Below are 24,035 nucleotides of genomic sequence, written 5' to 3' on the forward strand. Positions count from 1 at the left end.
TCCTGATGCATGGTTTTCTGAAATCAATGGCAAGATTCTCATTACTTTCACTGGCATGTGGATCTCACTAAAAGGAATTAAATATAAAGTGAGAGAAAATAGTATCCATATGGATATGGATAACCATTATGGTTATTTCATCTTCTATGGACTTAGCCATTACTTCTACCAGCAGTAGATAATCAACTTTGTCCACAAAAAAAGCAAAGAAATGAACAAAAAAGGAGATCACAAATTCAAATATCATCCACTGTCTTCATTAAATCTTCTTCCACTGATGCTAATGAGAGCTTTTGGAATGTTAATATTTCTGTAGGTACTGACACATAAGATTAGCATTACAAGTACTTTCTTGTTGAAGAAAACATCTTATTTGAAAGAAGTATAGGCAGTATCTTCTTTCACATTTTACTTGTAAAGTTTTAATAAGACGCTTTCCTCAAATCATCAAATCCACATTATTTAGAAGAACAGACTGCTAGTGCACAAGTATTAACTTTTACAGAGCTTTGAGATGTCACTACAAATGCCAATGCCACTCACAACAAAGCTTCACTGTACTGTGGCATATATAATTTACACTCAGTCACATTCTATTTTAAATAGTTGTCTTGTCACCTTAACATTTGCATTGTCATCATAATAAAGAAAAAGGAAATGCTGGATAAGTTTTACTATTTTATTTAAATTTGAAAATGACAGAAAACTCTGCATATATTAGAAAAAAAAAAAAAAAGTTTGTAAACTATGAATAATATATCACTTCAGTAAAATAGTCAGATTATAATCTCTTCATAGTGAATCACTTTCCATGAGGTCTGCTTTTTAATCAGTCTCTGAAGGTTAGTGCTGACAACATGATTGATCAGACCAGTCAGGAAAAGCTTCAAACCATATCCTAGCAGATCAGACTTAATATATGTGTACAGACATCCAGTCCCTTATATTACATCAAAACAAAGCAAACAAACAAAAACAAATTAACCAAAAAACATTGTTCAATTGCCAGAAGTATTTAAGATGTGAGACAAAAACCTTTGACAGAGCCTAACTTCTAGATTTTTCATATTAAGCTTCTAGGTTCAGTCAATTCTTTTGCAAGCACAAGACTGGGAAAAATGGGTTTATGTCCTTCCCTACTGCTCAGTGACCAGTTACAGTATTTGCTTTATTTTACATCTTGTTCAGCTCTATATGATTTGCAGATCACAAAATCACAGAATTTCTAGGTTGGAAGAAACTTCAAGATCATCGAGTCCTCCAGTGTGTTGGCCTAGAGAGAAAAAAAAAGAAAAAAAAAGGGGAAAAAAAAAAAAAAGACAACTTTTCTCTTGAAGATCAGCTTTATTTTAGCTGAAAAGTGTTAATGGTACCATGTTCTGGGGGTGGGTTTTTGGTCTTTTGTTTTTTGTTTGTTTATTTTGTTTTGTATTGTATTTTGACTTTTTGGGGTGGCTATTTTTTACCCATCTGGAACCATGTTGTGAAAAGACTCTATGCTTCATATTTTCCTCTCTGCTGAGACTTGGAGAATGCTACCTGTCAGATGACAACTTTATACGGCACTTCTAACACCCTGTGATTCACAGCCAACCTTAGACATCAGAATATTGTCTTCCATTATAAGTGAATCTCTTTAGATTTCTTTATTTTGTTCTATTTGTTTTTTCAGACTTCTCCAAGTTCCCATTAACTGACATTTATTCTAGCCATCAAGATTTCTTCATTTTGTTCTCTTGTTCAGTGGAAAAATGCTGGTAAGTGACAGCTTTTAAGTTCCTTGGTACTCTTCTGCTTTCTAATTCTCAAAACTGTAGATCAGATTCTGATTCTGCTGCTCTCTTTGGTAGTTGTTTTATTACTTTCATTGGTAGCCTTTTTATTGTATTTGCTAACAATTATTTGGATTGAGAGTGCTGAGGTTGGTTATATTTTTATACCTGAACAGGGTAGATTCATGTTAACTTAAGTGTTTTTTTTTGCCAGTTCCACTTGGGCATGCATACTATCACATCTGCTAGATAAGACTCTACACACATGCTGGTCTTCCTATGTCATCTGAAAAAAAAAATGTTTCTGATAAGTAATTTTAATATTTTAACATAGGCAAACAATATTTTATATTTGTTTAAACATAATTTGTCCACCATGTTTCAGGAAGAAAACTTAATATGCTATCAAAATTTACAGGGTTTCTCATTATTTGCAAATATTATTCACATTATCTATATGTTAATAATCTCCAGAGCTTCTTTAGGGATGGATCCCATCTGAAGCTAGTAAACATGACTTTGTCTCTTAAACTTTTCAATCTCTAAATTCCATTTTTTTTTCTGTAACATTTGAGGAATCACCATCCAAATGTCTCCTATTGAATTTTAGTGTCCCGTTTCAAGCTTCTTTTCTACATCTGATAAAGAAGAGTCCAAAAAATAGGTTTATGTTAATTCATTAGAGCTGACAGTTTAAACAGTTTAAACTGGGTCTCATCCCAGAGCATAAATTTCCACTTTGCTTATGAGAACAGAAAATGTTTTGTCAGGCTGGTTTATACAAAATTGTAGCTCTGGAATTTGCTTCTCATCCTGTTTCTTCCTGCTGGTCCAGAAAACACATGGGCAACAACCAAGTCTCTCTCAAAATTTTGCTTAATCTGAAAGTTGTACTCCTGGAATCAAAAGCATATTTGTGTTTGGTCAGGTAAGAGGATACAAGGTCAATTGTGAAAATAGCAATAAATTATTTAGAACCTCTGCCAGGTCAGTAGTAAGAAGTACTTATCCTTTGTAAATAAGTCATTGTCCTGAAACTTCCTTCCTGACTTGAATACAGCAACACTTTACGGGCATGCCTACATGATCAAGCAGTGGTCTCCCACTCTTAATTCCCCTGCCAGTGTCCTGGGTGCAAGTGCAGGCTCCACTTGGCTTGGGTTCCCCCATACACACAATTGGCTGAATATGGTACAGCGGTGTGTCATTCTGTGTGGTGGGTAGCTCAACCCAAGCATGGGCCCTCAGAAGCCTGGATGGGAATTTTTACCCCATGCTTAGCTTCACTGCCCACATCCTTATCTCACCAAGCGGCCACTTTGGCTCAATCTGGGGCCAACTCTGTCAACACCAGCCATAGAATCATACCATAGAATGGCTTGGGTTGGAAGGGACCTTAAAGATCATCCAGTTCCAAACCCCCTGTCTGTGCTTTGGACACTTGTCTTCCTTCCTATGCTGCCCAGAGTTTTTGATTATGAACACTTCTTATAGTTTTGTGTCAGAACCGGAACATCGTATTTGTAAATATTTTATTACTTTTACCATCAAAATCTACTATTTATTGTTTCTTGTTTGGTTGGTTTGTTGGTTGGTTAGGTTTTTCCCCTACAAAACCACTCAAGGACTAAGCACAATATGATGGTAGTTTGCTGGGGAAGTTACCACCAAAAGGAGCACCACATCATCACAAACATACATTTTCTATCTATTTGGGCTTTGTCAAACTCTGCTGATGTATCCAAAATAGAAAAATGTTTCCTGACAATCTTTTCCTCTACCTTTTCACCCCAAACAGAAAGTAAGAAATTCATAGAGTCATAAAGTCATAGAATGGCTTGGGTTAGAAGGGCCCTTGAAGATCATCTAGTTCCAACCTCTCTGCCATGGACAAGAATGCCACCCACTAGATCAGGTTGCCCAGGGCCTCACCCAACCTGGTCTTGAACACTTCCAGGGGTGGGGAATCCACAACCTCTCTGGGAAACCTGTTCCACTGCCTCACCACCCTCTGAGTGAAGAATTTCCTCCTAACATCTAAGAAAAATCTCTCATCTTTTAGCTTAAAACCATTCCCTCTTGTCCTGTCATTATCTGATTGAGCAAAAAGTTGCTCTTCATCTTTTTTATGACCCCTTTAAGAACTGAAAAGTTGAAATAAGGTCACATCAGAGCCTTCTCTTCTTTAGGCTGAAAAGCACCATCTCTCTCAGATGTTCTTTGTAGGAGAGGTGCTCGAGCCCTTTGAGAGCCTTTGTGGTCCTCCTCTGGACCCGCGCTAACAGGTTAACATCCTTCTTGTGCTGGGGGCCTCAGACTTGGATGCAGTACTCCAAGTGGGGCCTCACAAGGGCTGAGTAGAGGGGGACAATCACCTTCCTTGACCTGCTAGCCACTTGCCTTTTGATGCAGCCCAGGATGCGGTTGGCCTTCTGGGCTTCAAGTGCGCACTGCTGGCTCATGTCAAGCTTTTCCAGAACCCCGAAGTCCTTCTCTGCAGAGCTGACATGAGCTCAATGAGTTCTTCTCCCAGTCTGTACTCATGCACCTGATCCAGGTGCAGAACCTTGCACTTAGACTTATTGAACCTCATTAGGTTCATGGGTGCCCACTTCTCAAGCTTCTCTAGTTCCCTTTGGATGGCATCCCTTCCTTCTGTTGTATCAACTGCACCACTCAGTTTGGTGTCATCTGCAAACTTGCTGAGGATGCACTCAATCCCACTGCCTATGTCATTGATAAAGATTTTAAACTGTACCAGTCCCAGGAGAGATGCCTGAAGGACACCACTCATCACCAGCCTCCACGTGGACATAGAGCCATTGACCCCCACTCTCTGGGTGCAATCTTCATGCCAACTCTTTATCCACCCGTCAATCCATGTCTCTTCAATTTGGAGATCAGGATGTCATGTAGGACCATGACAAGGCCTTACAGAAGTCCAGGTAGATGATGTTGGTCGGTCTTCCCTTGTCAACTGATACAGTCACTCCGTCATAGAAGGTCACCAAATCGGTCAGGCACAATCTGCCCTTGGTGAAGCCATTCTGGCTGTCTCAGATCAACTCTTTGTCTTGCATATGCCTTGACATTGCTTCCCATCATTATTTTTTATTTCTAATTTTCTATTCACAAATAAAGGATTCTTTGTTTATCCACAGCTGTAGCCAAAGATGATTCCAAAGTTTTTGAAATCCCAGTGCAATAAACTTACCTAATTTCTCTTTTGGCATTTGTTTTGCAGTGAAGGGCCAAGTATCTTGGAATGGAGAGGTTCTTTTACCTCTTTATTGTTCTGAGTAGGTTGCCACATTCAATCAGCATCTCTCTTCTTTATTTGCCAGTCTTGTTCTTTATTGATTGAAATCTACTTCTACATGTAATACAGAACCCCCAGTATTTCTGAACTCCAGGTTCACAGTTATCTTACTCAGCAGGAATTGACTTCAAATGAATGCATTAATCACACATTTTGCAACCCATCTCTATCAAACATAAGGCTGCAAGTCTGCATAAAAATTGAAGTTCTGTTTAAGCTGCCTTCTGCTTTCTTCTACACTTAGAGAAAGTTTCCATTCTGCATGCATTTTCAGCATTTTAATTTTTGTGCTACAAGGTGATCTGTGATGACTCAGTATTTTAAGCATGTGCAAGAAATGTACCATTCTCTGTCCCATTCTAGCTTGCTAAGAGTAGCAGCAATGTTACACCCAGACCGTCAGGCTGAAGTTCAGGCTTAGAGCTCTCAAATTCCTACACCCAGACTGATCTCATTGCATACATGTTGAGCTCAGACTTGGCTTGAATCTGAAACTGTAAACCATGGAAGGGACTTATATCTTCCTTCTGCAGACAGTTTAGATTGGATGAGCTTAAGCCAAATGAAATTGCAAACAGCTCACACTCTGGCACAGTTTAAGAAACTAAAATGTAAGGATCCAACCCAAATTCTGTCTGAGAAACACTGACCTTTTAGGCATAGTTCCCAGTAACAAACAGTACAGCTCAGAGTACAGGAGCATGTAGATATAAAGACAGTTGATGAGTTCTTACTGTTCTTAGCTGGAAAGCCTGTTTTCATAGGTGGATACTGCTATAAATTAGAATGAAGTCACTGACATTGTACTGAATATGTCATTAATTCAAGGGTAGATAACCACAGAGGAAGCAGACTGTAAAATATGGACAACAGAATTCAGACCTATAAACAATATTAACATAGATCTTACTTCTTACATGATTTTTTCAAAAATTATCCATTCATTTGTTCCCTAATACTTGAATATTTTTCAAACATTCCCAGTGTGGAAATACCATGGACATACATGTGTTTGTGTATATAAACATATATATATATATATATATATATATGTATATGAAAAACAGACTAATAAAGTTCAAATGCTAAATTAGTTGTCCTTCAAATTGAATCAAGGCTTCAAAATTGGCTTTTCCTACCTTACCAAAAAAGCTTTCATTTACATGTTCGGAAAAGCTGATTTATGTGCTGTTATATTGTTTAATGTCTTTACCCAGAGAATTCTGTAAGACGGGAACAAGAAGATTCTTCAGGAGATGACCCAGACCACCCCTCTTTCTAAAGGTAAGATTAGTAATGTTTGTCTACTATTTAGTTATTTATTTATCTTTATTTATTCACTTTATCTCCCCTTTAACAATGTTAGCCATGCTGGCTGAACAAACCTCCTTAACCAATCATTTATAATCCACTCCATAATTTTTTTCCCTAACATTTAACCAGAATCAATCTTTTTCCAATGCAGAACCATGACTTGTCTGAGCCATGGACATCGGAGCAGCCCTTCCTTGTTATTAAAACTTTTTAGATACTGTCTCATAACACTCTCCTTCACTAGAATCTTAATGCGATATTTAAAAACTTTTGATCTCTCCTCATGCCTTTTAGAATTTTCTCATTGCTTTCCCTTCCATATACTCTTTTGCTAGTCTATGCTTTTTGAGATGAAGTACAGCTAAATCCAAGTATAAAAATTCACAGACTAACCTATTCACAAAGAACTAACCCTCTATTGACAGTGGTAGTGTGGCATACTTCTGTTACACACTATGGTTACAGTTACATGGCTACATATATTGTTTTTTTATATCAGGACTAAATTGTGGATAAATCCTACAGATAAATAAATATGACATTTCTAGGAAGACTTTAAATCATGTGGCACTTTAAAGTTAGATCAAATAAGAATGTCATGATGACATTATCTGACCAACTAAGAATACAGTAGAATTAAAACTGTAGGGCAATTTTATTAGCTTATTTAATTGTGCTGAATCTATATTTTAATAGTGTGTTTATCAGTTTTCTTACCAACTAATATCTAAGTATATAATGTGTAATAATGATAAATTAGTCCAGTCATTTCACATGTATATTCTGGAAACTTCATCTACTTAATTGGAAACATTTATGAATATTCAATTTTCCAAAAAGTAAAAAATATGAGACTAAAACATATTCTGGAAATAATTTATCTGTAGTCTTATGAGCCAACTGTTCAACACCTAAACTTTCACAATAGAAAAAATTTTGATACTAATGCATTTTTCTCTACTGGAAACCCTTCATCTTGCTTATTCAATATTCAGTGCTGGAACAGTGTAATGTATTCCATACAGTCTGCTCTAGGATTACACACAAAAACCATACCTGTTTAAAGATCCAGAGATTATTGGATATAAAAATTATACCTTGTAAACCTTTTCTAGTACAATAAAAAACAGATAGTAAAAATATACTGGGGAGTTCTCTTTCGCAGTCTAAATGAAAGTAGGTGGGAGCACAGAGATGTTCCAATTGCAGAGAGGAGAAACAGTAGTATAGCCAGCAACAATTAATCCAAATAATAACTGATAAGAGACGAACTCAAGCAAAATTAAAAATAAAAAATAAAAAATCATTAAATTCATTGCAGCACTGTCCTGTGTGTTACAAAGACCTGTTTTGCTGATTATGGTGAGAGAGAAATGAGAACACTATCTCTTTTTGTCAGTGGTTCTAAAACAAAGGAACTAAAGACCTTGTACATAGTAACTTTAATTTACCTTGACTCCATTTTCACCATTCCAAGATGAGAAACAGTAATGATCTTAGGGACCCAGCAGTTTTCTATTAATAGTCTCTGTGTTAGATAAGATCACCTCCCACTTAACTAAACACACCAATTCTTTAAACATATGAGCAAAATTAAAGATGAATTTAAGAAAATTACTTACGGCACAAAAAGCACATTAATGCTGCCCACATCATTATTTATAGAGAAAGAAGGTTGTTTTGATTGAGGTGAAAAATTACCTTTCAACAGCAGAAGGAAAAAACAGTTTGTAAGTTCAAGCTGTAAAGTTATTAAACAAGAGCTGTCTGTACTAAGAAATGCACAGCATATTAGAAAAGTCAATTTCTTAAATTAAGTGGAAAATCAGCAAGTGGACAAAGGACTGACCTTGGATCTGGGTGGTGCTCTGATGTACCATTTACAGTCTACTGCTTCAGTTTCAGAAGCTTTTCCTTCTTTGACAATTTGTATAGATTCCACAATTCCTTCAGGTCCTCCCATCTCAAACTCACAAACTAAATAACAAAATACCAGAAGAATGAATCCTGAACAGCAAACAAAAATATTTTCTACAGCAGAATGCAAAGGCTTCCAAGTCTTAGGAAGAACCAATATACCAACCTGGCAATGGTTTCAAAACTCCAAGGTCCTTAAAATCGGGATCTTGAAAATTGAGAAAGAGAAAATTAGTTTTGTTCAATATCTTGTGTATAATGTCAATGCATTAAAACTGGACACTTCAGTGATATAATTATACATTTATTTCTTTGGAATGTGACTTGTTTCTTGCAACAGACTTAAAAAGCTATGACAACACACTAATTATTAATGCAGAAAGTGGTGGTAATATCATGCAAAGTTATTATATTTTTCTATTATGGAATCCTGCTTTAAAAATGTTGTCACAATTTTCCCTGTCTCACTCTCTTTCAGAAGAATGAATTAAAAAACAAAATCTGTACACACTAGAAAGCAAGAACATCACACAGCTACCCATGATATTTTAACATCAGTTAAATTAGAAATATCAGTCTAATGAAAAAGATATATTTACAAATCCATTCAGAAACCCTTATTTAACAGCATTATTGGAACACAATTTCATTCTGTGGTTATGAATATCATATCTACCAAAAATAAGGAGTTTCTTTCTTTCTCAGAGGAATCAATTTGGTATTCCAGGAATACATATCATAAGAATTTACCATGGAATTTATTGTGTTAACAAGGTAATAAGTCTAATACATGTGTTATTTTTAATAAGATAAACATGATAATATTTATTGTCTGAGATCCTTTGTATTTTGCTTTTATAGCCAGATATAACACTTATATGAAATGAGTTTGGTCATGGATCTATGGTTCAATAAACAGCTATCCATAGACAAACCAACATTTTGTAAAATTTTGCTGCAGTTTGACTATATTGCCAGAAATGTGAAAGGGGCTAAATTATTTCAATTATCTCCTCAAAATAGACTAGTCTTGTCTGTTTTGTCTGTTTGTTTTTTTGTTTGTTTGTTTGTTTTAATCTCTTGCACTATTATGCTATTTAACATGAAAATTCTGTGTTATTTTTCCCATCTTCATGGGAAAGAGAACAAAAAGGAAACCCACTGTCGTCTGTCTTTTTTTCTTTCTTTCTTTCTTTCTTTCTTTCTTTCTTGAAATTTGGCAGGATCTGGTCTTCTGAAAACAATGTTACACATCTACAAGTAAACACTCTGCATCAAGCTTCTCCTGGGCCACATTCCACCCAGGCCTCAAAAGGACTGCACAAAAAGAAAATCAAGGTTGAATTTGAGCTATACAATATAATCATGGAACTCATCTTATTGTTTCAGGATTGACTCAATGTATCCAAAGGTATAAAAACAATGAGTCTGACAGTTGGAAATCAACTGGAGTAAAACCAAACCAATACAGCAAAACCGGCTGTTCCCCTTTAACCATTGTTTAGTTTGTACAGTAACAATTATAAGCAAATAATATCATGAAAAACAAAGTCTAGTGTCTTATGAGCAAGAACAGCAATTTTAGCCTGAGCAATGAGGATATGCTGTCAAAAGCAGAGTTTTAAAATCACATTTTAAAACTGTCTTGTTATAACCAGGCTGCTGCTTTTTTTTTTTATTTCCCAGTTTTCCTCTTACAGTGGCACAATATAAGTCTTGACTAAATACTCATTAACTTAAGGGACTGCAAATATAATTGAATAGGCAATTAGTATTAATTGTTATTCAGTTTATTCAGTTTTATAGATCAGCAGATAGATACGATAATAAATGTAATTAGATATTTCTGTTAACATACTCATATGTTGTTATCTACTGCTGAAAGCAAGGTGTTTAAACGATGTACACTTTACTGGTTCAAATCATGTCTAGTGTATCCATCACATTTCTTCTAGTCTGAGTTTACAGAGATCTGTCTGATCTACCCAAAACACTCCAGCAAATTTACAAAGTAGAGAGGAGAAAAGAGGTAGAAAAAAGTTCCGACAGGATTTCTCCTATATGAAAGGTTTTTCATAGATAGGAGTGTTGATAGCAAGATTCCTTGCTGATTTACTGGCCTTACTTAACATATTAGAAATAAGGATTGGGGGTGGGGTGATAGGGATGTGGAGGATGTTGAAGGCAGACTGCATGTCAGAAAGAAAACATGAATGACTTTTTGCTCTGAGGTTTCGAAGTCTGAGCATACCTTACAATTAGTGTACAGCTCATTCTTGTTGCTGCTTTAATATTTACAATTAATTTGCAAAATCTCTTTCTTCAAGAAACTTAATGTCTGAAGTGCAATCATGTACTTTGACCCACAAAACATATCTGAATATATGTTCCCATTTTTTTTAACAATACAGTTATAATAAAATCACACAAAAATGTAAAAATCTGTTAACATTCTAGAAATATGGTAGATCTAGAAGTGGACATGCAAGTACTCAGCTGTGTTTACAACCATTCAATATTTGCAGAGGGTTCTGGACAGGCTGGATTAATGGGCAGAGGCCAATGGGATGAGGTTCAACATGGCTAAGTGCCAGGTCTTGCATTTTGGCCACAACAACCCCATACAATGCTACAGACTTGGGGCAGAGTGGCTATGCAGAGGAAAGGGATCTGGAGGTGTTGCTTGATGCTCACCTGAACGTGAGCTGGCAGTGTAACCAGGTGGCCAAGAAGGCCAACGGCATCCTGGCTTGTGTCAGGCATAATGTGGCCAGCAGGACCAGGACCCCCTGTAGTCAGCTCTGGTACCTCAAGTACTGTGTTCAGCTTTGGGCCCCTTGGTACAAGAAAGACATTGAGGCCATGGAGTGTGTCCAGAGAAGGGCTACGAAGCCAGTGAAGGGCCTGGAACAAAAGTCCTATGAGGAGTGGCTGAGGAAACTGGTGTTGTTTAGTCTGGAGAAGAGGAGGCTCAGGGGAAACCTTATTACTCACTACTACTGCCTCAAAGGAAGATGTGGGGAGCTGGGAGTTGGCCTCTTCTCACAGAAAACTAGCGATAGGACTAGAGGAAATAGCCTCAACTTGTGCCAGGGGGGATCCAGTTGGAAATTAGGAGAAATTTCTTCTCAGAAAGAATAGGTAGACATTGGAACAGGTTGCCCAGGAAGGTGGTGGAGTCGCTGTCCCTGTTGGTGTTTAAGGAAAGGTTGTATGTTGTACTTAGGGACATGGTTTAGTGTGTAATATTGGTGGTAGGGGGGCAGTTGAACCATATTATCTCTGAGGTCTTTTTCAACCTTTATGATTCTATGATTACATGATTTTGAGAGTGATAATGTAATAAAGTATATAACATGCTTTATTACACATTAATAACCAGTATTATTATAATAAAAGCAATGATTTGTAAGTAAGGTATTATGAGAAATACTGAGATTTCTACCATGTTTAAGCATATTGCCAAAACAAATGTCTGGTTTTGAAATAATCTACTATTAAATAGATTATACTTTAGCAGCTCTTCTGTATGTAATTCAATCAAATTGTTATTATCAGCTTGGCTGAGTCAGAAACCTTTTAATGATATCTAAATACTGACTGGCTAGATCTTCTGATAGCCAGATACTCTTTTCTTTTGCACCTAATGAAAACTATGTTTCATTAGGGAAGAATCCAAAGTCAGAAAAATTTTGTTGTGAAAAATAAGATTGATCACCTATAATGAGAGAGAAAAATATGAGGTAATAAGTCTTGAGAGGACTGTAGTACATGGATTTATTTATTTATTTTTAATGGGGATCTCTCTCATAAAACAAAATCTGTAAAACAGGGGTTTTATATAAAAAATGTGTAAATGTGTAAAAGTTATGTAAATGGAAGATCTTGAAGCCACAATAAATTCTGGTATTCTTTGCTGCAGCATTGAACATCTCTCTTGAAACAAATAAACAAACAAGAGTATCCAAAAATTTCCTTTGGTGATATATTATAACCCATTCTACAAATAATAGATTCCTGTAATGTTTAGTTAACACAGGTTTTCCTGTAAGGTCTCTGTGAAGCACAGAATTACATTTGAAAAATATTATGAGATGTAAAAATATGTGCCAAATTATTCAGAGTTACTGACAAGCAAGCAGAAAAAGAAAATTCAGAGTGGCCCAAGGCAAAAATTATGAAAATCTATAGATTTCCTTTATTTTTAAAAAATGGGCTGGATGAGGAAACAGAGGTGGATGAACAGCCAGGCCCAGAGGATGGTGATCTGTGTCACAAAGTCTAGTTAGAGAGTAGTAACTATATTATAACACAGGGCACAATATTGGCTGCAATTCTGGTCTGGAAGATGGTGGAGAGCATATACTCAGCAGGTTTGCAGAGGACACAAACCTGGGAGTAGTGGATACACCAGAGGGTCAATGGTGCCATCTAGAGGAACCTTGACAGGCCGGAGAAATGGTCTAGCAGGAATCTCGAAGTTCAACAAGGTGTTCATAGACCTGAGGTAGAACAGCCCCAGGCACTAGTACATACTGGTCCCGGTGGACAAGTGAATATGAGTTAGAAAGGTGCTCTTGCTACCAAGAAAGCTTTACTCAGCATTGGTGAGGCCACGCCTGTGTCCAATATTGAATTTCCCAATACAAACTGCAACAGAGATGCTGAAGAGAGTCCAAAGAAAGGACATAAAGATGGTGAAGGGACTGGAACATCTCTCTTATGAGGAAAGGCAGAGATAATTGTGACTGTTCAGCCTGGAGAAGAAAAGGCTCAGGTAATATCTTCTTCATGTATATAAATAGCTGGAGGGAGTTTGCAAAGAAGAGGGAGCCAGGCTTTTATCAGTGGTAACCAATAGCAGGACAAGAGGAAACAGGCACAACCTGAAATACAGTATGTTCCCTCTGAACATGATCCTGGGAAGTCTGCCCCAGATTGCCCTGGTAAACCGGAGGTTGGACCAAGTGATCCAGAGGTCCTGTTCAAACTCCATCATTCTGTGATACGGTAATAACTAAACACCAAAAGTGGCTGACAGTGATATTCCTAGTCAAAATATAAATCTAAAGTAAAAGCATATGTTAGACAAATCCCAGGCAGACTCAGTCTGGTGGAATTTGTTTTTGTTTCAAGTAATGTGATTATTAACTTGGTATTTCTTAGAATATTTTAGGTCTAGGATCTACTTAATTTCATGGGATTGTTTATATCTGAATAAAGTATACATATTGAAGAATAGGAACAATTAATGTATGGTCAGAAGTCAAGATGAAGGAAATGTGTGCCACAAAATCTTGCTGCAGATATGAACGCTGTTTTGAAATTAAATTGTGAGACGTTTTGATAGAGTTTTTTTTTTGTTGTTGTTGTTTTTTGTTGTTGTTTTTTCAATAAATTAGAGAAGAAGGAATTAATTGATCAAACTATATGGTATAGAGAGTTGATGTCTGAAACATAAGCAAGTTGATGTTATTTTTGAATACAAAACCTACTTTTTTAATGGATATATACCAAGAATATTCAAAGTATGTAGAAACCTTATTTGCTGAATAAGGAAAACGTTCAACTTAATTTATTGAACAGACAGCTATAGATATATCTTTTCATTTTCTTGTATTTGACTAACTAGAAATAGTCATTCAAGCTTCATTCTATTAATATTTAAGGAATTCTAGTGCATACACATTGTTGCCTATCATAGTATTTATCAAAGACCTAATTTTACATTCAAATGCTTGTGAAAGAGTAAGCAGAACTGCAATATTTAGCAAGCCACTAGTTATTTATTTTCAAGTTTATGAAACCAGGTAATTTTTACAATTATTTATGGGAGTTTATGTCAGTCCTGCATTCTTGAGTGGTAATTTTCTGTAAAATCAGAGTTTGCAGAACTCAGAAAAAAAGGCAGGATTGTTCTAAGTTATTGTATGTGGTTGTCTTATAGTATTTGATGATGCAATGCAAAGACTGGATGATGACCAAAAGATTTTAAAAGTATTGAAATAAGCTAAAGAATCACAAAAATAATTATAAAATAGGAAAAAAAAATCTATAAGCAAACATTTTGTGGTGTACAAGCAAGGGGACTTAAATGTTCTGCTGAGAGAGTGAGGGAAAAGTGTTAAGTAGTACAGAAGTATTAAGTGGAGTAGATACATAAAAATAAATAAAAACTGTTGTATTGTTAGCTGAAAATAATATTTGTTCCAATTTTCAGTTCTGTAGTCTTATTGAAACTTCAATTAATATGTCTATATCTGTATTAAAGATACAACAAGATCCTAAAAGAAAACATATAGTTTCCTAGACACCCTGAAAAAACAGTTCTATAAAAATTCTATCTGGCAAGAGTATGTGCTACACTTTCTATTTGTTTTCTATGTATTTTTATGTACTTTTTTTTTTTTTAATATACATATAATCTAAAACAGTGCTTTGTATATTGTTCACTCCTCAGCACAGTTACGAAAGAATTTAAAGGCAATGTAGAAGTGACTATGACTCTTAATATTTCACCTTAAAGTCTTACATCGGCAGGAAGTCATGTGAAACCAAGTAAGTTGAAAGAATACTCTGGAGTATTCGCTCTGTTTTTGAAGATGTAGTTCCATCAGGAGAGACTACTTTGTCTTGTGTTTCTGATTCAATGTAAAGTACACAGCTACTATTTTTCTTAGGAAGAAATTTTATAAACGAATGCTGCAAGCAGTAGGGGATGCAACATCATAATTTAAAAAAATCACAGAAAAATACAATCCACTCACTCTAGCTACTTCAACTTGATTCCTTATAGTACTGTAGTATTGTTGAAATAACACAGACTGCCTCCCAGAGATTTTTGTTTGTTTGTTTGTTTTGTTTTGTTTTGTTTTTTATTTCTTCTAATGTCATATTTACTGATCTTAGTTCATATTGACAAGCAAAGCATCTGTAGGCTGTAACTGGTATATTATACTGACAAACAAACTTCACTACCATGGCGACCTGAGATATACTGCACATGTTAACAAGAGCTAGGCATTTTTATACCAAAAGTTAATACTTGTTTCTTTGACATCGTTTTGGAAATGAAAAAGCAAAATCTGTATCTTTATGTAGCTTCTTGCTAAGATTGGTCAAAATACTTAGACAAGAAATCGCCTGAATGAACTCTACTAGAAAAGAATACATGAATACAGAGATTGAATTTGGATTTCTCTTTTTGGGTACACAATGGCAGGATTGATAAATTGCATGATATTGTGCCTGCTTTCCTCCCCTGTCTGCTCTGTCACCTACTTAGAGCAGGTTCTTTCTCCATTGTAAATTTTGTATGGACAGGAACCAAGGAACTGTTCTGGAAGGTGAGAGGGCTCATAGGTCACGTCCTCAAAAAGTTTTTGGGCTATTCAGTATGTGCAGCTAAATTCCAAAAGTGAGAAGTACTTCTTGATACTGCATTATAGACGTACTCTAAAAAGGAGAGCAGTAATGGGCAGCAACATCATACTCTGAGACTGCTCAATGGAAAGAGGAAGTCTGGGGTCCTTGATGATCTGGGTGGGATTATTTGGCAGATAATTTTTATTATGTTAAGTATCTGTACTTGCTCCTGAATGCCCCAATTAGGAATCAGATTCCCTTCATGCAGCACAGTGGTTGCATATACTTAAGGGGCTGCATATACTGCCAGTTGTCCAGAAATGTCTGAACCAAGAATGAATGAGCTCAGGAGCCCACTCTATCTGAGAATAGCAGCCAAGCAATCTCTGCTGACAAAGTGCAGCCGAACCATGAGGACTGACTCTCAGTCATCAAGGGCAGTACGGTATATGTGTCATCCCAATATAATATCTCAGTGGCTTCCTGTGATTGACTAATTGTGTCTAAACTTCACTAGGAAGAAAGGTACAACATAGAAGTGCCATAGAGCCTTTCATGAGTGATGTTGAATATGGCCCAGTTATGCAATTTCATCATAATAGTATCAAGGCTTAGGGTTTGTATCACTGATTTGTTAAAGATGACTCTTAACAATCCAAGAAAATAATACTGTCAATGCACTCTGCAGTGCATAGGGAAAAATGACTCAGAAGGTTTAGCCACAACTGGTTGCTAAGCGTTATTTTTTCAGACTGAATCAATTTACAAGTTTTTTACTTGCTACCACTACATAACTGTGCATAATCTTTTCAAAGAAGCTGTTCATGTTACAACAGTCTATTTCATAGATTTACCAGGAAAGAGAGAGAACCTAAAGGAATAATTTTTCAATATAAAGTAACCATTGTGAATTTATCATAAGGGAAAGGCCTTCCTTGTATTTATTTTTTTTTTATTTATTTATTTTTTAAACCCAGAACAAATACACTCACTGCAACATTCCCAATTATTTTGAAGAACTACATAGACCACAAAGTAAGATGCATTTCCAATACAGACAGAAACATCAGCATTGTGTTTATACTACCTGACAACCCCTTGCTGTAGCTGTCTATGCTAGCTATGGCATATAGGTTATGTCATTTTTGTGAAGATAACTTCATCTTTCATGAGAACCACAAGTGTCTCCTCTAGTTCTCATGTGTGAACAGTTCATCTTCCACTTTAACAAGAGATCTCTTTCTATTTCCAAATATTTTCTCTTACTGCCTAGCAAAGCAACAGGTGTACTTTTGTTAAAGTGAATAACCTTATGAGAATGGGAATCTAGCTGTGTTTGCAAAAACGACAGATTGTTTAATCATCTGGCCATATAAGATCTAGAAAGAAGAAATAGACACAATACTCTTGAAAATATGATCCTTAGAATGGAAAGTGAAATAGCCATAGTACAGTGCCTTTCATTAGTTCACTGTGCAGCTTCAAGACTTTGGGAAGTTATTGGATGAAATGTATTGTAGAGCTCTCCTATAACAAAATCTCTTTATGATTCCAAAAGCCAATGTCATGGGATGTTTTTTAAAATGGAGTAGAAATCTGTAGACATTTAACACAAAGGGAGAAGTCTAGATTTTCACTGCATTTCACTGGAGCCTGAATGCACTGTTTCTAAAGGAAAAAATATATATATAATTTATTAAACCGAATCATTAACACTAATTGCTATTGTGTATGCCTACCACAGATGGTGGAATATCCACTTTTATCAAATAAGAAGAACTCTAAAAACCCAGCAATTCAAGGAATTGCTGAGGGATGCATATCAGCACCAAGTCCAAGAAACATCTTCAAGGAAAAAAGTCTTCTGTCCTGTCCTTCCAGGACACATAACAGTATAGCTTACAGTAATACCAGTTTTGCTTTTCTTTCACCTGCTTTTTGGAGGTTTATCCTAGAAATCATTTTCCTTCAGGGAGCACTGAGCTATTGACCCCAGCAGTTTTCCCAAATTTACATATCACTCTCTACAGGATGTGAAGATGGGTTTTCATGAGCTTGGAGATATCTTTTCACTGTCTTTTCCTTATTAATATTTTTAACAGCACAGTGTAGAAGTTTTCACTAGGGGGAAGATTTTCAGGATAGTCCAGTTCTCAGAAAAAAAAGCTGAGTGTATTAAATTGTGAATTCCTACTTAAATTACCCAAATAATTATGAATTTTACATTTCATTATACAGGATAAAATCTAGATATTTAAAGGATATAAATAATATATGAGAAGAGAGCAATAACCCTTCCACTCTTCCCAGCATTATGCAATTCAACTTCTCCTGAGATTCCACGAGGAAGACACTTTGATAAGTCTTTCTCTACCTAAAGATTTACAGCTAAGTTTTTGCCTTACATTTCAGCTGCTTTCTGTTGGTTACAGCTTCATGAGTGACATTCTCTTTTGTTTGAATAGATCATTTTGATCCCACTTCAGGCAATTAAAGTGCCAGAGTAAAATCCAAACCACGATTAATTGCTAATAGTGACATAGCAGAGACATAATCTGTTAGAAACAAGACACCAGTGCAGTTGAGACTTCTATTATTTTGATGAGGAGAACCCTACTGTATGCTTTACTATGTATTTGACTAAAACAAACATAATTCATATTAATCCTATCCCTAAATAGTTTTCACTTAAATTAATTAATAAAAAGCTTTGTGCATCAGTAACAGGAAGCTACGTTTTGCCATATATCCACATGAAAAAATTAGCAAGGTGATAAATTCTAAAACAAAATGTCCTCAGCCTTTCAAACTTTTTTCTTTAAACAAGATCCTTGGAATGGATTGTCAGTTCTTCTGAGTATCACTTATGCCACATACTCAATGTTCATTAAATGATTCTAAAACTGGTTTATCATAACCATGAGGGAAAAAAGAAAAAAAAAAAAAAAAAAAAAAAAAAAGGTGTGTGTGTGTGTCTGTAATCTAGAGTTTGAACAGATTTATATTTATGTCTAATAAAAAATAATAATAATTAAAAAAAAAAGTTACCTCTGGTTTTCCTTGTGACAGAAACCCCACTCTTAGTCAGGTTAAAGAATTATTATATTCAACTTATTACATAATTTAAAATTCTGTTTTCATAGCTTGGGAATTTAGATTTAAAAAATTATAGTTTCCATAAAAACAAATATTAAGTTTTTCTTCTTTCTTTAAAAACTACCAATCTGAAGCAATAATTTAATTACCACTGGATTTGCTAACAGTTTTAATATTCATTTTAACATAAACAGGTTTATGTCCACAATCTAATATGAATTTAGCAATTAGTGTATTGAATATTACACTAATTGACTAGCTCAGTATCATGAAAAAAATGAAAACTGGTCTTCTGCGTTGCATTCAATATTAAAAAAACATTGTGATCCACTGCAGTACACAATGTTGTTGCGATTTAACCCAGCAGGCAGCTAAACACCACACAACCATTTGCTCACTCCCCTCTACCCAGTGGCATGGGAGAGAGAATCAGGGGTGGGAGGGCTGGGGGGTGGGGTTAAGGTTAAAACTCTTGGGTTGAGGTAAAGATAGTTTAATAGGATGAAAGAGGAAGGGAAAATAATAACAATAATTGTTAATTATAATGATAAAAGAATCGTAAAATCAAGTGATACACAATTTTCACCACCTGCTGACCAACACTTTGCTTGTTCCTGAGCAGAGGATGTCTGTCCCACCCTAGCCAACTCCCACAAGTTTTATTCATCATGACACCATATAGCAAGGAATATCTCTTTGGCCAGTTTAGGCCAGCTGTCCTGGCTCTGTGTGTCCCCTCTCAGCTCCTGGTGCACCCCCAGCCACCTCACTGGCAGGGCAGCACAATAAGCTGAAAAGTCCTCAATAATTAAATTTCATTTGACCAGATCAAGTTTCTGGCTGCCAAACAGCAGGATTTTTCCTAGCTTGATTTGAAAGAATCATTTAAAGCTTTAGTGATAAAAAAAAAAAAAAAAAAAAAAAAAAAAAAAAAAAAAAAAAAAAAATTTAAAAGCACGGTAGATCATTGATATAACACACATATATTGGAATATCACTGACATGAAATATTCTGGAATACAAATAACTCTATTACTGGTACAAATTGTCATTTTGGGGAGAGCATAAACAATTAAGGAAATTCAAATTATCCAAATATGATTTTTAAACTACTACACTAATATGCATTTTATTAAGTTTTAAAAAAAAAAAAAAAAAAAAAAAAAACTTATTTTGCAGAATTTTAGCATGAACTTTGTAGTTGATAGTAGTTAATAACTATAATCCATAAAATCAGATCACCAATAAAGAATAAAATACTTTTGATAAATTTACTGCATTCTCTTTTAATATTCATTTCAACATCGAGTTTAGAAATGAGCTACAGGAAAGAAAGGAAAGGAAAAAATCAAGAAATAGTATCATATGATCTTTTATTAACCCACATACCGAAGCCAGCAGATTTGATAACATTGTCTCTTGAGCTTCAACTATCAGATAACATCTGGCAAATGATGTTTGTAAGTCCTGTTACACAACATCTTCTGGCTTCTCAGTGTCATCTAGGGGACTGATACGTGACCAGAATAACACATTTCATGCTGTCTGCTTTTGTCATGCTACCACAGGTTTTTAACAATGGATGCGCTAAGGCATCAGTTTTTTTGAATTTGATTCTAAGAAAATATTTGGCATTCCTGTTCTCATCATCTTTCTCATGACTCAAGCAATCTTTCTTAACACAAACCACAGTGTAGTCTTTCAACATCAAAGTATTCAAATAACCTTTCTCTAATGTGTAATGATCTCTGAAGCAATGTTTTAAAGTGTTGTTCAAAAGCATTTACTTATTTTTACAGTTTTGCAATGATTCTCAATGATTCTTAATATTCTCAGTTGTTTGGTAGATGTTACTACCACAAAAGTTACTTTTTTTTTTTAATAGAGTCCCTTTTAGACTATGTAGCCTAGACTGAGACATTTTGTCTCACTGAATTTAAATTCTCATCTGCAAATCTATATGAGGAAACACTGTTGTCATTAATCTAGTGAGTTACAGACTATGCTTTTGTCATGCTAAGTACATTCGACATAACTAAGTAGAGTCTTCAGAGCAAGAATAATTTTGAGGGCACCAGATCTCTTGATTTCAAAATATGTTTGTGTATTTGAGTATTTGTGGTATTTATGATATCATTTTATTTATTTTTTTATGAACTGAAAATGTAAGCAGGTGTAATTTTGCTGCCAGTAGTATCACTTCATTTATTTATGAATTACTAATATATTCCTAGTGAAAAGTTCTCAGTCCTTACAATTGCAAAAGATTTGTTTAGATTGAGAATATCATAGCAGAGCAGAATACCAGACTAAATCTAACACATCTGACTCTGTATCCAACATCAATGATATGATTAAAATCTCATCTTGAAACTGGAAAACAATTTGGTCCATTAAACTGAAAATTTTCTATATTGTATGAAGTTGAAGACAATGCTTTTATGCATGAGATTATAATACTTAAATAGACTGCAATGGAACCACTTTGAAAAAACAAAATTTACATTTTAGGAAGACATGAAGAGTAAAGGAATTCAGTGGTCTTCATTTAGTAATCATAAATGCCAACTTTGAAAATAGTCTTAAGTATCACCTTGCATTAATAAATAAAAATATAGTTTTATAGATAATATGCAATTTCCAGCAAACAAGCTTTTCTTTTTTGTTTGTTTTGTTTTGTTTTGTTCTTGGCAAAAGGGGAAAGCTGCAAATGTATAAAATCTAATTGAAAGATAATGAATTGGCAAGTCAAAATAATCTTTTAAAATTAAAATATTTCTAAATCTAATTTTGCTTAAATTCTGTTTATGTCAGTAAACATCTCAGCCTCTAATGCATTTATATTTGTTCCTAAATGTGCTAAGAAGATAAGTGAACAGAGATTATAGGAATTCCTAGGTGTCTCCAGATTGCTGAATAAATAGATGAGGTTACTAAGAAATAAATTAGTTTAAAATACTGTCAACAACATATAACATGGAAGACAGACACCATTCTCTGGAAGAAGAATGGTGTCTTTTTTTTCAGTTTCTCCATTTTTGGAAGACAACTTCTCAATCCTGACTTCTACTGAATTTCAAATTCAGACAGAGTGAGGATATAAGATTTTGGAGAGACAGAAGATCATCTTGGCTTTTTCTAGGTACATTTTGTTTGTAAAGATTTAGTCTGAGCCTAACTTCCAATTTCAGAGAAAGGAGTACATAATAATACACACACACACACAGAATACTTATTTTTAAAAAGAGACAAAAAGCCTCTTTTCTTATTATTAACAATTAGATAATTGTTCCTTTCAAAAAATTATCTTCAAATACTTCTCCATTTTCATTTTAAAAAGCTCATTTACCAACAGATGCAGTACCAAAAGTTGACATAGTGGGAATGTATCAAATATCTATTTATTTTATATTCAAAATATAAAATCCAAGGAGATTGAAAAACTAGTATCACTGCATTTTATGAGTAGTAAACCTGACTGACAAACAGAGTTGGACTAAAAAACATAGCTATGAACTATTTTTATATACAGAAAAATAGTTGCAGATGATTTAGAGTTGGTATTTGTTTTGTTTTTGTTTTATTTTGTTTTGTTTTGAAGAGCAAGGATGTCTGGAAGAAGAATAGCACAGAAAATGTCATTCTAACACATACAAAAACTCAATTTATTGTCGCAGAATTTAATAAAGGAAATGTAATAAAGGAAAACAGGGAGTTAGTGAATAAACTTAGTCTATCTTAGGTTTACAATATTGGTTAAATAGACAGTCACCAAATTGATATAATTTGAGTAAAAGTAGAAAACTATATTTTGATTCATGAAAAGAGTTGAAGAAATGGTAGTTCAGTTCTCCAGAATAAATAAATATTTCAGTTTGACATAGGTCAGCAGATGGCAAGGTGGAAGACAGTATTTGAACATACCTTTAAGTACCCATGGTGAGATGCCAGAGATCTAGGTATGTGCTTCAAGGTAGACTTGTCCTGAAGTGTTTTACTAAACTGGGACTAGAGTTAGTAGCTTGTCAGTTCAGTATTTGAATATAGCTAGCTTAAGCAACTGTTCTTTGGAATTATTATTTGGAGTGTATAAGAAAATAATTTTGGTGACTTTTGATGGATTACAATGTTAAATTATAGTTGCCTTTATTATTATTTGGCCAAAGGGTCTTAATGAAATGCACATTTTTTGAAGAGAAGAAAAATAATGATACCTAACATTTGGACTTACGACAATATAAATTGTGTGCAAATTGAATTTTTTTTCAACATATATTGAACAAAGATGATTCACTGGCTTTCCCAAGCAAAAGAAAAACATCAGCTGAGCTAGTGGCATTCGGCGTGTAAAGATGATTTCAAAGGTTTACAGGAATGGAAATTATCCTTCCTTCCTTCCTTCCTTCCTCCCTCCCTCCCTCCCTCCCTCCCTCTCTTCCTTCCTTCCTTCCTTCCTTCCTTCCTTCCTTCCTTCCTTCCTTCCTTCCTTCCTTCCTTCCTTCCTTCCTTCTTTCCTTCCTCCCTCCCTCCCTCCCTCCCTCCCTCCCTCCCTCCCTCCCTCTCTTCCTTCCTTCCTTCCTTCCTTCCTTCCTTCCTTCCTTCCTTCCTTCCTTCCTTCCTTCCTCCCTCCCTCCCTCCCTCCCTCCCTCCCTCCCTCCCTCTCTCCTTCCCTCTCTCTCTCTTTCTCTCTCTCTCTTCCTTCCTTCCTTCCTTCCTTCCTTCCTTCCTTCCTTCCTTCCTTCCTTCCTTTCTTTCTTCGTTTCTTTCTCCAATTTCAAAGCTAACTTGTAAGACACCTTCAAGACACAGTGTAAGCTACATTCCTCGACATTGAAGAAATGGATTACTTGAAGCTGGCAAATTCTGGATTCTGATTTTCTCAGCCTTACACTTCTGACCTGAAGAAGGTGCTACTCATGAGTTTGTAAAGGAATATTGTTGCCCAAAGGGAATTAATATCAGAAGGAAAAAAGAAAAAAAAAAAAAAAATCTTTAGTCTACTCAACATTGACAAACATTAAACTGGACTCACAATAATCAGGTGACTTACATGAATCCACTATCATTATCACATACTTCTTAATTATAAATTTTCATTTTAAAGTTTGTATTCTTTTAAGATTTTGCTTTAAATCTTTTTTTTTTTTTTTTTTTTTTTTTTTTTTTTTTAATTTGCTATATACCTCAGCTACAGTTACTGAGATGGACTTTATTCATAAATCCTTAAATGGATATATATGCGGTAAAAGTGT

General features: G+C 35.1%; 1 protein-coding gene across 12 annotated transcripts in view; it reads right to left on the reverse strand.

The window, feature by feature from the left end:
• Positions 1-24,035, reverse strand: part of NETO1 (neuropilin and tolloid like 1) — a 77,153-nt gene that overhangs the window by 29,993 nt on the left and 23,125 nt on the right. For all 12 annotated transcript variants that reach the window (XR_011807606.1, XR_005263686.2, XR_005263684.2 and 9 more), the window contains exons 5-6: positions 8,489-8,530; positions 8,255-8,382 (exon numbers count right to left, since the gene is read on the reverse strand). Coding sequence is in view for 8 of the 12 variants with exons in the window: in XM_038175332.2 (XP_038031260.1) it covers positions 8,255-8,382; positions 8,489-8,530 (170 nt within the window). In the remaining 4 variants the exon portion in view is untranslated. The remainder of the gene's footprint in view (positions 1-8,254; positions 8,383-8,488; positions 8,531-24,035) is intronic.

This window comes from Anas platyrhynchos, chromosome 2 (assembly GCF_047663525.1).
Source record: "Anas platyrhynchos isolate ZD024472 breed Pekin duck chromosome 2, IASCAAS_PekinDuck_T2T, whole genome shotgun sequence".
NCBI classification, from domain to species: Eukaryota; Metazoa; Chordata; class Aves; order Anseriformes; family Anatidae; genus Anas; species Anas platyrhynchos.